At 35.0% G+C, this 14,934-nt stretch overlaps 1 protein-coding gene across 2 annotated transcripts in view; it reads left to right on the top strand.

The window, feature by feature from the left end:
- The window catches only part of LOC127085693 (uncharacterized), a 52,130-nt gene that overhangs the window by 13,596 nt on the left and 23,600 nt on the right, over positions 1–14,934 (top strand). For both annotated transcript variants that reach the window (XM_051026190.1, XM_051026191.1), the window contains exons 3-15: positions 2,874–3,152; positions 3,285–3,452; positions 3,556–3,771; positions 4,312–4,406; positions 5,110–5,284; positions 8,070–8,494; positions 8,709–8,832; positions 9,879–9,953; positions 10,062–10,133; positions 11,403–11,540; positions 12,655–12,808; positions 12,921–13,288; positions 13,813–14,276. In XM_051026190.1, the coding sequence (XP_050882147.1) occupies positions 2,874–3,152; positions 3,285–3,452; positions 3,556–3,771; positions 4,312–4,406; positions 5,110–5,284; positions 8,070–8,494; positions 8,709–8,832; positions 9,879–9,953; positions 10,062–10,133; positions 11,403–11,540; positions 12,655–12,808; positions 12,921–13,288; positions 13,813–14,276 (2,753 nt within the window). The remainder of the gene's footprint in view (positions 1–2,873; positions 3,153–3,284; positions 3,453–3,555; positions 3,772–4,311; positions 4,407–5,109; positions 5,285–8,069; positions 8,495–8,708; positions 8,833–9,878; positions 9,954–10,061; positions 10,134–11,402; positions 11,541–12,654; positions 12,809–12,920; positions 13,289–13,812; positions 14,277–14,934) is intronic.

The following is a 14,934-nucleotide window of genomic DNA, read 5'->3' as shown; positions in this document are numbered from 1 at the left end:
GCAAGGAATCTGAACCGGGGAATGATCAACTTCCTAACAAAAGGAAATGTAAGTCTATCTCTGTTTCTGAGAGTCGTATTTTGTATCCTGATATAGATGATCCTGTTACCATTAAAAAACCTGTCAGATCTTGCACTGAACATCCCATGTCCAATTTTATATCATATTCAAATTTGTCTTCATTTATGACTACCTTCATCTCAAAATTGTCTAGTGTAGAAATTCCAAAAAGTGTACAGGTTGCTCTAGAAATTTCAAAGTGGAGGGAAACTGTACTTGAGGAGATGAAAGCTCTTGAAAAGAACAAAACTTGGAGTGTTACGTCACTACCGGATTGCAAGAAGACAGTTGGATGCAAATGAGTGTTTACTGTGAAATATAATTCGGATGAGTCAATTGAAAGGTACAAGGCTCTCTTGGTGGCTAAAGGCTTTACTCAGACCTATGATATAGATTACTCAGAGGCATTTACTCCTGTTGCAAAATTGAACATTGTCAGAATTCTTGTCTCTTGCTGCTAACATGGATTGGCCTTTGCATCAGTTAGATGTTAAGAATGTCTTTCTTAATGGCGATCTAGAAGAAGAAGTATATATGGACATTCCTCTTGGCTTTGAAAACAAATTTGGATCAAATGTGTGCAAACTAAATAAGTCTTTGTATGGATTAAAGCAGTCCCCTAGAGTTTGGTTTGAAAAATTCACTCAGTCCATGAAGAAACAATGGTACTTCCAAGGACAGGCTGCCCACACCTTGTTCACAAAGTTCTCCCACGATGGGGAAGTTGTTGTCTTGATTGTTTATGTTATGATATTGTCCTTACTGGAGACGATACAATGGAAATGACAAGAGTAAAAGAGAAATTGACAGTAGACTTTGAATTCAAGGAACTGGGATTCATGAGATATTTTTTAGGTATGGAGGTTGCTCGGTCAAAGAATGGTATTGTGGTTTCACAGCAAAAATACATTCTAGACTTGTTGAAAGAAACAAGAATGAGTGGATGTCGTCCTGCAGATACCTTTATGGATCTTAATGCTAAACTTTGGGGAGAAGGTAATGTTTCTGTTGATACTGAAAGATATCAGAGATTGGTTGGAAAAATGATTTATTTGTCACACACCCGACCTGATATTGCTTTCTCAGTTAGTGTAGTGAGTAAGTTTATGCATTCTTCTTTCGAGAAACATCTTGAGGCAGTCTATAGGATCCTGAGATATTTGAAGGGAAATCCTGGAAAATGATTATTTTTTAAGAAGACTAGTGAAAGAAATGTGTCTATCTTCACCGATGGCGATTGGGCAAGTTCAATCACAGATAGAAGATCAACCTCTGGATATTGTACCTATGTTTGGGTAATCTTGTGACGTGGAGGAGCAAGAAACAAGGAGTAGTGCAGAGACCGAGTTTAGAGCTATGTCTCAAGGTATTTGTGAAGGATTATTGATTCTTAGAGTCCTAGAAGAACTTAAGACGAACATTGAGCTTCCATTGAAATTGTACTCTGACAGTAAGGCTGCTATTAGCATAGCTCATAATCTAGTTCAACATGACGAAACCAAGCATATCGAGATTGATCGACACTTCATAAAGAAGAAATTAAATTTGGGAATCATATGTCTACCCTTCATGACTTCAAGTCAGCAAACTGCGGATATCTTGACCAAAAGTTTGATAAAAGAGATAATCAATTGTAATAATTGTATCTTCACTATATAAACCAGCCTAAAGATGAGAAATAAATCAGAACAACTTTTACCTATTTTTTCCAATAGTATTTGAAGGGGAGATATTAGAGAATGATTTGGATAACAACTATAACTGATTCTAGAAGATGTGTAACTAACTTCAGAATCTGTAACTAACACTAGACTATAACTGATTCTAGAAGATGTGTAACTAACTTCAGAATCTGTAACTAACACTAGACTAACTGTAACTACTCTTTCATGTAACAAAAGTAATATAAATATAGAACTGCAGCTATCTTGCAGTTCAATGATCATTTGATAACAGAAATAACAAAGTTTCTCTCTCTTTCTTCTTTCAGAATCTTCACAATGAAGATCTCTCTTCCTTTCTATTTTCCTAATATGGTATAGAATTGAATATTTTCTTAAGGGAGAAAGTAATCAACAAGACTCTGACTCTGCAACATGTATCTTATCTGGTGCACATCAATATGCTGATCTCTTAACAAAACCTCTCTCATCTCTTAGAGAAACACACTATGTGTTTGAAGGGGAGATATTATAGAATGAGTAGTATAACAGCTGTAACTGGTTCTAGAAGACGTGTAATTAACTTCAGAATCTGTAACTAACACTAGACTAACTGTAACTACTCATTCATGTAACATAGTTAATATAAATATAGAACTGCAGCTATCTTGCAGTTCAATGATCATTTGATAATAGAAATAACAGAATTTCGCTCTCTCTTTCTTCTTTCAGAATCTTCACAATGAAGATCTCTTCTTCCTTTCTATTTTCGTAATAGGAACCATTGTTCAGGCAGGCAGGCAGAAATTTTTGGGAATGCTTATTTTGTCTTTCAAAAAACATTTTGTTGTTCCATTAAAGCATTCTGGATTTTGATAAGTAAGGTCTTTACAAAAAATTTCCCGTGTCTCGCCTTTTCCCCCACATTTAGTCAACTCGGAGAAAATGGATTTACTAACACTCGGTCCATATCAGTTTTAGATTGGTCATTTTGTCGCGGTGTTATTATTTTCCTTTATTTAAATTCATTTCTAATAGCTGTTAGATGAGTAATTAGTTTACACTTTACAGCATATAGCTTTTCCTTAGCCATTTTATGTAAAAGGAAATTTGTTTTGTTTAACTATATCAAATATCAACGTTTCTGTTTAGAGCATTCATGATGAGGTTTTGTCTGAAGAGATCGAAATTGATAGAGGTCAAACTGACGATTTCACTCCACGCCCTCTTGCACGTCTTCAAAACTATCTGGCAGAACTGAAACCAGGTCATAATTTGGATGATAAGACACTATCACTGAATGAGGTAATCAGATTATGCAAGACAGAGATGTATCATTATGCCCGTGTTTCTGGACTACATGTTCTTGAATGTATTATGGATACTGCCCTGTCTGCTGTGAAAAGAGAGCAGCTGGAAGAGGCTAGCAATGTATGTTCTAATTTATGTTTGACGCTTACTGTATAAATTATTACATCCTGTTAATTTAACTCTCCCTTCTCCCTACCTAGTCTCTACACAGATGTATTTTCAAATATAAACTTATGTACTTGTTTGTTGCAGGTCCTCCAATTGTTTCCACAACTTCAGCCTTTAGTAGCTGCCATGGGTTGGGATTTGTTGGCCGGTAAAATAGCAGCAAGGAGAAAATTAATGCAACTTCTATGGACAAGTAAGTCGCAAGTGATTCGGCTTGAAGAATCTTCTCTTTATGGCAATAAATCAGATGAGGTATTTTTCGTCTTTCATTGTTTCTTGTGTGATTTATGGGTAATAAAAGTAAAAGAATGAATAGGTGGAATTTTGCTGAAAGTTTTATTTGATATTCTGACAGATTTCTTGTGTGGAGCATCTGTGTGATACTTTATGCTATCAGCTCGATCTTGCCTCTTTTGTTGCTTGTGTGAATTCTGGCCAGTCTTGGAATTCAAAATTCTCATTAGTGCGCTCTGGAAAAGAACAAGCAGCATTTAGTGATGAAGATGTCTATTCTGATCATTTTGTTGAGAACTTTGTGTTAGAACGTCTTTCTGTTCAAACTCCTATTCGGGTAATAATTTTGGTCAAATGTACGGCATTGTGACTCACTTGAATATTTGAACTTTATGTATGTTGTATCCTTTGATACATGATAATATGTAGAGCAGGGGCTGTTTTTATTTTATTTAGAAGATAGATGTAATATAAATTGTAGACAATGAGGTTATGATCTTAAATGGCACGATTCCTCCTCTATTTTGGTAATAGCCTTTGATACTATCATGTAACTATGCTAGTTCTTTGATTTCATTCCACACACACTGGGTATATCTTTGATGATGAAAACTGATTTGATTACAAAAGAATGTTTGTTGATGTGTAAAATCACGGAGGGCAGTTACCCTCCCTTCTGAAATTATCCGTAGTCACTACAAAGTTGCAGCCTTTATTTTTCAAAGGAAAATATATCACAAGTTGATACTTTATGGTTTTATAAATTTTAAAGAAAATCTGTCAGAATTCATTTGAGATTCATTTTACTTTATGTTTCAGTGTTAATATGATAGCAGCATCTTCTCTTATCCTGTCATGACTGGAGAATCTTCTGTAGGTACTATTTGATGTTGTCCCAGGCATAAAATTCCGGGAAGCCATTGAATTGATCACTATGCAACCAATTGCTTCTACTCTGGAAGCCTGGAAGAGGTATGCTTATGATTCTTGTCTTTTCTTAGGACAGACAGTAACCTGAAGTGGCTGATTTTACTGGACTTGTTTGTTAATTAATTAATGTATAAGAAGATAGACACACTTCATTATGAGGTCTACTTTTTCCAAAAAATTTCAAGGTATTCTTGATATAATTTTTTCATTTTTTGGAAACAGTTCACTCAACCACTACTGAAAAAATAGTCCATCTAACTTTTTATTTTATCTTGATGCGTGTATATTGTACTTGCACTTAGTAAACATACACCGAGTCCTCAATGTTCCATTTATTTATTTTGATAGAGTTTTTTTTGTCACTAGGCTAGGAGAAAAATACCTTGAAGGATAACATGATATCCATCAAAATTCCAAAATAGGAAAAATGAAAAAAAAAAAAGAATGAATCATGAATACAGCATGATTGCCCATGCTTTGCATATGTTCATGATAGAAACCAACTGATACACAAAAGTAAATAGGAAAAATCCCTTTGAATTATTCTCAGTTGCATCAAGATTTTTTTTTTTGCACATATGAACATGTAATCTGATGGCACCTGACTGAATGAAAGCCACAATTGTATGGAGAGACTTTCTTGATATGAAATGTTCAAATGCTTAAGGTCTCATAATTACTGTGATGTCTATTTCATATTACTTGAGCTTTCTTTTCTTTGCTAATTTTCATTCATTTGACATAGGAAGCAAGATGTAGAACTCATGCATATGCGGTATGCTCTAGAATCAGTTGTTCTTGCTTTAGGAGCAATGGAAAGGAGTATATCTGATGAAATAGAAACTCATCAAAATGTGCCCCTAGTTCATTTGAAAGACATGCGGAGCCATTTGGATGCTATCAGTAACCTTCCACGCAAGGTTATTTCCTTCTCAAAGATTTTATAATTTTTTTGTCCAATTTCTTCCTTCTCAGAGTGTTAATGATTGCAAGGAAGAAGCAGTTTTCTTCAGGTAGTCGAGTGTATCAGGATTTTTCTTGTAATCTTATACATGTAATTCTTTCTTTTTTCTCAACATTTTTTGAACAATTTTTCCCCACCTGAACTACATGAAACATCTGACCAGTGATAAGTGCTTTGTCATATACTTTCATTTATTTAAAATTGAAAAATATGGCGTGTTTGGATCCTCCTATTAATTGTGTTAGACCTTAGGAATTCCTAGGAATCAAAACAGAATGTGGCGGTTCTATTCTGTCAGTTACAAGCATATGAGCAGCCTTGCCTTATTAAATGTCATCTGTAGCAGTTAGAGAGTCTAAGAGCAGCCATTAATATTATTAGAGTAGCAACTATTATTAGGAGCAGTTACAAAACTTAGGTAGAATAAAAAAGGAAATAAAACCATGTTCTGGGGAGGCTGAAAATTAGAAAGAGGTTATATTTGGGAGGGAGAGACCAAGCTCTCGAATTCTTGGAAGGGAGAGAACCAAGACTCTCGGATTTCTTGGAAACTCGTTGTAATTACTATTAAAATTTATTGTTTGATATGAGTTTCTTATCAACCGGTATCAGGGCACTTCTGATCCGGGAGAGGAAATATAAAAAAAAAACAGAGAAAATGGAGTTGTCATCAAGAATGGAAGAAATGTTTGACCTTGTTGATGTAGTAGTGTTGAAAGAAATTAGAGATTAGAGAAGAGAACTCAAAGAGTTACGATTAGAAATACCAATCTTTGAAGGAAGGGATGTTGTTGGATGGATGATCAAGGTTGAAAAATATTTTGATGCAGGAGGTGTATGTAAAGAAGAAGATCAAATACCAAAAATTGCACAGTGGATGAATGGTAAAGTCCTCACATGGTACCAGTTATGGATTTCGGTCAATCCAAGTTCCACTTGGGGAAATTTTAAAGATGCAATTCTAAAAAATTTGGGTCAAAAACTGAATCAATAGAGGATGAGGAACCAAATGAGAGGACACTACCGGAATGGTTAGATCAACAACCTCCATTGTTAAAATCACCAGACATCGGCACAATGGTGTTTACTGATATTCCTAAGATAAAGTCTGGTAACGAGAAAGTTCCACTGCCGATATCGCCATCGCCCCAACAACCGTTCATTGGAGGGCTGCTGGTAGCAAGACAATTTGATCCAGGAGGAATTTTTTATATTTCATGTACAACTCAATCCTTCTGCTTCAAGTTATGGGATCCGGGAGGATATATTTTTTCTCCGGTGTATTTTCTTTCACCTTGAGGACAAGGTGATAGTTTAGGGGAGTGTATTGTTAGACCTTAGGAATGACTAGGAATAAAAACAGAATGTGGCTGTTCTATTCTGTAGGTTACAAGCATATGAGCAGCCTTATTAAATGTTATCTGTAGCAGTTAGAGAGTCTAAGAGCAGCCATTAGTATTATTAGAGTAACAATTATTCTTATTAGGAGCAGTTACAAAACTTAGGTCGAATAAAAAGGGAAACAAAACCATGTTCTGGGGAGGCGGAAAATTAGAATGAGGTTATATTTGGGAGGGAGAGACCAAGCTCTCGAATTCTTGGAAGGGAGAGAACCTAGACTCTCGAATTTCTTGTAAACTAGTTGTAATTACTATTAAATTTTGTTTGATATTAGTTTCTATCAAATTGTTTCTCACAAATTAAATTACGGGAAGAGTTTATGTAGGATGTAATATGTCATGCGATGTATCAATGACCGACAGTTGTGAAAAGTGCATTTCCTGTGATATTTTGAATTTTTTAAAATTGTTATATGTTAAGTCTTGGCACCAATTGTTCAAAGATTCTATAATCTATTGTATTTTTTACCTGACATGGATGAAAGTTGAAACATACGTCTGATTCCAAGTTCTACATGTTGTGTTTTGGATATTTTGTTAATTGCTTTTCTTCCTCTCCAATATTACTTTCATTTATGTTTTTTATTTTTCAAATATATTCTGTTTAGAAGCTTCTGATATTTAATTTTCACAAAATAAACGTATGTTTTTAAATGTTCTACATTCTGTTTTAGTTATCTGTATTTCTTAAAATTGTAATATTTTAAGTGTTGGAATCAGTTGTTCTAACTTCAAAGACTGTAATAATTTCCTTTTTCTGTTGTTAATAGTAATAATAATATATCACATCTCAACGAATTTATTCATGATGTAGGTGACAGTTTGTTTTCTCATAATCTTATCATCAGTCCACACATGTTGTAATTTTTCTCTTTTCTCTAATCAATTTTATGATTTTTTGCCCTAGTTTAGATTAAACGTTTGTCCAGTGGCAAGTGCTACATGTTGTCTATGTGTATTTGGTTAATTAGCTCATTGCTTCTCTTTCTCCATTATTGCCTTATTTTATTTGAAATCAAATAATTAATTATACATTGTATTTAGGTCTTTGTTGATTTTCACAAAATAAATGTGGGAAAAGTTTATGTAGAATTGAATCTCGTATATCAGTAGTTAGTTGTAAATATTACCAAATATCTTCTATGTGGTATGGTGCACACTATATAAAGGACCCATTTGGCATTGTTTTTTTTTTTTTTTTTTTGCATTTCCTCTGATACTTCAAAGCACCTTTAAATTTTAATATTTCAAGTTTTTGCGTAATTTGTTCGAAGACTCTTAAATTTCCTTTTCCAGTTATGATACTATGCTCATTGAACCCTGGTTTTTTCAATGATACAGATTTTTATGGTGAATGTCATGATTTCACTGCTACATATGGATAATATCTCTGCGAACTCTATGCGTTGTGGATCACGAGGGAGTGATTCTAAATTATCCACTGCATCTTCTTTGGGAAGTAATTGTTCTACTAGAAGTGAAGAGGGAAATAAAATGGTCATATCATTCACTAGTTTGTTACTTGACATATTGCGTCAAAACATTCCGTCATCTGTGGTTGAATTAGAAAACACACTAGATGGTGGTGTAAGCACAGCTAGCAGACAGGCCCTCGAGTGGCAAATGTCAATCTCAGCACGTTTCATTGAAGAATGGGAATGGCGTTTATCAATTTTGCAGCATCTTCTTCCATTATCTGAACGCCAATGGAGATGGAAAGAGGCACTGACAGTGTTACGTGCAGCTCCCTCCAAGCTACTCAACCTGTGAGTGCAGCTCGTATTTTATTTATTTATTGTCTTCGGTTCTTCTCTAGTAAATTTCCTGAGTATTAGATAACTCTTTGGGCTAATGTTCTAATGCAAGTTTATTTTATTTTGTTGTTTCATCTGTTTTAGGGAAAGTTTTCCCCATTCTTCTATGTACTTGTGTTAAATATTTTTTTTGTCCCAATAAATCTGATGTTTTTTTCTTCTGCAGTTGCATGCAGAAAGCAAAGTTTGATATAGGAGAAGAAGCAGTTCATCGATTTTCATTATCCGCCGAAGACAAAGCAACCCTTGAGTTAGCTGAATGGGTAGATAGTGCCTGCAAAAAAGCATCTGTATGTACTTTTATTGGGTTGGATATCCCTGATCTATTGAACTTATGGCTTTGACAGATTTTTCCTGTCATCTCAATGCATTATTGACATATGCGCGCGGAACCAAGTTATTGATTTTGCAAAAAATTATATTTAATTGCTAGAGATTTTTGGCCTCATTGGTTTTACCAAAATCTTTGTAACGAGCCAACATAATTTGTTCCAAGGTAGGAGGATACATGCTGTGCTTAAAAGAATATCAAAGAGATCGTTCCCAAAAAGGTGGCTGTGGCACACAGAGAAGTATTGTGTTGTTTCAATTTTCAAAACTAGATTGCACACAACACACTTTAGGTGAAAGAGAAGAGAGGCCTGATTTTATTCTTTAGGTTGTTGAAAGCTTAAAATGATTGTAACTTGTGAGGTTGATCGGCAGTAAAACCCCTCTGAGATGACAGGCCCCTCTGAGATTACTCGCCTGAATGATTTGTCGCTCGACCTCCATCCTCTTACTTCTTTTTCTTGATGTATGGGGTAATCCAATGAGCGTAATTCTTATGGGTTTTGCGTTATATCCTTGGGGTATGTAGATGCTGTTATCACTTTCAAATGACTAGATCCTTATGTTATGTGACAAATATACTTTTCTTCTTTATCAGTGTTGAGGGTCCTATGGTGGATGAGATAAAGTCTGATCTTGTGTTTATTAGTGGGGTCAGTCATCACCTTACAAGCTGGTTTTGTAACGGTTAAGTGAAGTCCAACCCATTCCAATATGCTATCATAGCCTATTAGGTCACCGCTTTACGTACCACCCGAGGGACACTCCAAATGGCCAATCTTGAGCCTGGAGGGTATGTGTTAAGAATCTCACATTGGATGAGATAAGGTCTGATCATTTATACATGGGGACAGTCATTACCTTAGACCCAATTCAAATTATAACAGTCAGTATAACACACCGAGTTGAGTTGTCTTCGTTGCAACTTTTGTATGGATTCCTTTTTAACATGTTCTTGACTATTTCTAATTGCTTGTCATGAATCGTAATCATTTTATAAATGCAGGTAGATGATGTGGTGTCGCGGGTACAGGATCTAGATTTCTCCTCTTTACGCTCCCAGTTGGGACCCTTGTCTACTGTAAGTGACTTAAATGTTATGAAAGCAATTTAGATTTTGTCATTTCAACTGATAGGGAATATAATGCTTTGTATATAGCTGGTTCTGAGAATGTGCATTTCTTGCCAGATTCTTCTTTGCATTGATGTCGCTGCAACTTCTGCAAAGTCTGCAGGGATGTCTCAACAACTGCTGAATCAGGTGCTGCAATAATTTCTTTAGTAGATTCCCCCTCCACACAAAAGAAGTTAGACATGTGGAGAAGGAAGGGAGCAAAACAATAAAAGTAGCATAATACTGTTCCTTTTCAGATGCAACAAACAAAGCACATCTGGGAAAGAACAAGCTCATGATAACAAAAGAAGTTTAGGTGCTAATGTTAGAGAGACATATGAATACCATTTTTCAGCCTATACTTGTCTGCTTAGCTATTAGGAGAGTTAATATTTAGTTTTCACTTTTCTCTTTAAACATTGCAATTAAAATGCCTTTTAAGAGACAAAGGCTAGAAAAACCAATTCCAATTTCATAGCAGGGTCTCGGAACCGTAACATTAAAAGTACAGACACTATACTCACTCTACTCTGCAGTTCTACTAAATACACCTAATAACAGTGAGTTTACCACTCCCATGAACTCTGACCTCTTTAATCTTTTAAAAGGTTTTGAAACTAAATAACTAACTATTCAAACTTAACAGGAATTCCCAAGCTTAATACTCCCTCCGTTTTAAAATGACTGTCGTATAAAGTTTTTTGCACACGGATTAAGGAATGCAATAATATTGTCATAAGACATTGCACTTTTACTTAATTAGCCATATTAATGTGTTGGAAGAAGTGTACATAGTAATAATTAAAGGATGAATGGAAAAATAACAATCATTTCTACATCCAAAAGTGATAATGACACTCATTTTCATACAATTTTTTTTCTCTAAAACAACAATAATTTTGAAACGGAGGGAGTAACAACTCCAGAAACCTATGTTGGATGAACTAGTTAGTTATGTAAAAACAATGAGAAGCCATCTCGGAGCTAGAGCCACAATAAAAGATATTGTCATTACACACCTATTTAAAGACTTTATTTTAACATTGTTGGTTTTACAAATTATAGGTGTATCGTAACTTGTTTGCTAGTTGTAGAACCCATGTTATTGTTCATTCTCATTTCATATTTCTCGTTAACATATTGTTAACATTAATAGGGTGAAACCAATATTTTCATTAGTTGTAAGAAATCAGACAAGGGAGAGATTGCTAGAACAAAGAATTACACTGTCATTTATGATATGATTTAGAATCTAATGTTTGTGCACACAATCATTATTTACCCTGAATGTCTTCTATTTAGGCATATTTTATTTTTGTGAAATGCTATTCAATATAACTTCGATCTCTAGTCCCTCTTGTTTCTTAAAAGCTTTGTCCTCATGACTAGATAGTGGTTTTTATTATTCACGTGTAGGCCCAGATTATGTTATCGGAAATATATCCAGGAGGATCTCCCAAAGTTGGCTCTACTTATTGGGATCAGATCCTTGAAGTGGGAGTCATTTCTGTGTCACGGCGTCTTCTAAAGCGCTTACAGGAGTTCTTGGAGCAGGTTAGGGCTTGAATATTATTTATAAGACTCCTTTTCAGGAAACTCAGTTCCAATATGCTCCATGCAAGAATTAATTTCCTTTTATGATTTTGACATTTGACATATACACCAACAATATTACTATGTCAGCATCTGTTATTCCCATTAAGTTGGTTTCTTATGTCGATATATGACACTCTTTGGGTCTTTTTAACAGTTCATGTTTTCACTTAATTAGATTATTTGAGATGTTATCATAGCTTTGCTGAGCAACTAATTTAGAGTTCAATACTATTTTGCTCGCAAAAGCACAAGATAGTGGTGTTGTAACTTGATACAAAAGAGCTTTTCAACCTCATTTTTGTACAAGATAAGGCATTTTCCGTGATAAAGACGGTGTAGAGTGTTAAAGCCATTGATACAAAAGAGCTTCTCAACCTCTTCTTTTGTTAAGGTTACGTCCATAACGACACTCTGCAGAATGAAGAGGTTGCAAAAATATAGTCCTACTCTCAAATAGTGTAAGAATAAACATTTTGAACATAACTACAAGCATTTTCCTCTAGTCAAATACACCAAGGAACCACACAATTGTCACACGGCCAAAAAACACTTTGCCTTATCATATTAAAATAAAATATGATTAAAAGACACAAATTGTGGAACCCTAGTTACGAGTGGTCTAATACCATTTTCTTTTTGTTCAAAATATCAGAAGAGTGAAACACATTACTAAATCTAGTATGTTAAAATCAAAGAAGTTGCTCCATACCTTTGAACTTAAGTAAAAGAAGTTGCTCCATACCTTTGAACTTAAGTAAAAGAAGTTGCTCCATACCTTGAGGCAAATATGATCACAAACTTTGCTGAGCAGAAATAATACTTTTGCATATTGTCTTCTCCCTCCCCTTATTTTCAAGTTACGTAAAACAGGCTGTATGAAGTGCATTTGGGGTTTTCCAATTTGTTTTTATTATGATTTTTTCCCTTCTTTTTTATTTATTTATTTTGGAGACACCAATTTTCTCCTTTACTTTCATGTTCTTACTAGAGTACATACAGACACCATACCACAAAAATCTTACATAGAAGGCTGTGATTATGGTAATGATGTTTATATGATTTACTCCTCCAGGACAACCCTCCAACGCTGCAGGAAATCCTATCTGGGGAAATTGTCATCACATCATCTAAAGAGTCACACCGACAAGAGCAGAGGGAGCGTGCTTTAGCTTTGCTACATCAGATGATTGAAGATGCTCATATGGGCAAGCGGCAGTTTCTGAGTGGTACTTATATTTATTGGCATTTTATTACCTTTTTTGTTGTAAAATCTAGTTTGTTGACATCTGTGTCCATCAAGTACTCATGGTTATAACATGTTTTTATACTAAAAATCAGGTAAGCTGCATAACCTTGCAAGAGCTGTCAGTGATGAAGAAAGTGAACCAAGTACTACTAGAGGTGAAGGATTGTACTCTGAGAGGATTGTTATTTCCAACAGTGACAAGGACATTGTACTTGGGCTTGGCTTAAGAGTTGTTAAACCAATACCTTTAAGTGCAGTTGGAGGAGAAACTGGCCCACAGTCTTCTGGTTTTGACATTAAAGACTCCGGGAAGGGAATGTTTTCTCCAATGAGTGCCAAACCTATGACATATTTATCACAATTCATTCTTCATGTTGCTGCAATCGGCGATATAGTTGATGGAACTGATACTACTCATGATTTCAACTTTTTCTCTGTCGTTTATGAATGGCCTAAAGATGTAAGGTTCTTAAAATATTTAAATTATTTGACATTGTTTGATTTTAGACGCAACTACCACCATGTTTATGCGTATTTAAGCCTGTTACTATTGCACAACTGTGGATCTATTTTTATTATCAGAAGTTATTCATATATTTCTTTTACCCTTCCACACTGCAACCAAACACATGTAATTTTAAATTTTTGGAGAAGTATCAATGTTATCATATTTTAGTAAAGTGAAAAATATATGTTTCTTATACTATATGCTCACCAATACCAATAACAATACTCATACTTAACTTTACATGGTCTTAAGTGTTTAGGCCAAACCTAGCCTCACAACACTTGTAAGGTGAGGATTGCCGAAACTTTCTAAGTTCTATTTATTTAGGCCTTATCTCTGACCAAGAGGGGATTTGGGTTTTTCTCAATAACCCCTCACGCCATGACTATTGAGCCTGGTGTATGGATAATACGAGTGGCTCAATGATTATTCTAGAATGTACTTTCATAACCATGTTTTACTGTTTTATCTCGCAGCTTTTGACCCGTCTTGTTTTTGAAAGAGGCAGTACTGATGCAGCAGGGAAGGCAGCTGAAATTATGTGTGCTGATTTTGTACATGAGGTCATTTCTGCATGTGTGCCTCCAGTTTATCCTCCACGATCTGGACATGGATGGGCATGCATTCCGGTTGTTCCTTCGTTCCCTAAGAGCAGCTCTGAAAATAAAGTACTTTCTCCTTCATCTAAAGATGCAAAGCCTAATTGCTATTCCCGTTCTTCAGCAACACCTGGAGTTTCATTATATCCTCTCGAGTTAGATGTCGTGAAACATTTGGCAAAAATATCTCCAGTGAGGGCTGTCTTGGCATGTGTATTTGGGAGTTGTATACTGTACGACAGTAGTAGCTCTTCTATTTCAAGCTCCTTGAGTGATGGATTACAGCAGGCTCCAGATGTTGATCGTTTGTTTTATGAGTTTGCTCTTGATCAGTCTGAAAGGTAGCGTACCCTGTTTGTATGTATTGGTTCTCAGTTCATATATATTTTAACTATTTAAAGACAATATTCTGTTCATACTAACTCAGATACTCATTAATATACAACTTTTATTCATTTTGATATTGTTAACATCTCTATTTCATCTTAAGTTTTTTCATCAAGAAGCATACATTTATGTCCCTTTTCTTATACAGCTCTATCATATATTAAACTTAAAGATAAAACATTTACCTCTAAATCTGTTTTATTTGTTTGAATTTATGTCTCCCTACCTCTAACGATTTGATTATCCCCCATCTTCCCAACCCTCCTAATTGGTACTTATACGAGTCTTTCCATACATACCCAAATCATTTAAGATGGGAATCTACAATCTTTATGTAGCCACTACAATTTTATTTTGATTATTGTATTTTTCTATCCTGTCTTGTTTAACCTGATAGCAGGTGGTCCAATATGAATCTTGGATAAACTATGATACCATCTTAAATTTTGGATTGAGCCTATTTATGTATTTACTCCTCACTATCAAACCATAACTACTCATGTAAACCTTTCTAACAGACTTAAACTGTCAACATTCTCTCCCATATAACATTCATGTCTCATAGCTGTGCAATAAAACTTTCCTCCATGCTTAAGAGGCACTTCTATCACA

This window comes from Lathyrus oleraceus, chromosome 5 (assembly GCF_024323335.1).
Source record: "Lathyrus oleraceus cultivar Zhongwan6 chromosome 5, CAAS_Psat_ZW6_1.0, whole genome shotgun sequence".
Lineage (NCBI taxonomy): Eukaryota > Viridiplantae > Streptophyta > Magnoliopsida > Fabales > Fabaceae > Lathyrus > Lathyrus oleraceus.
The sequence above is the reverse complement of the archived record's forward strand: the minus strand, read 5'-3'. Positions and strand labels throughout refer to the sequence as shown.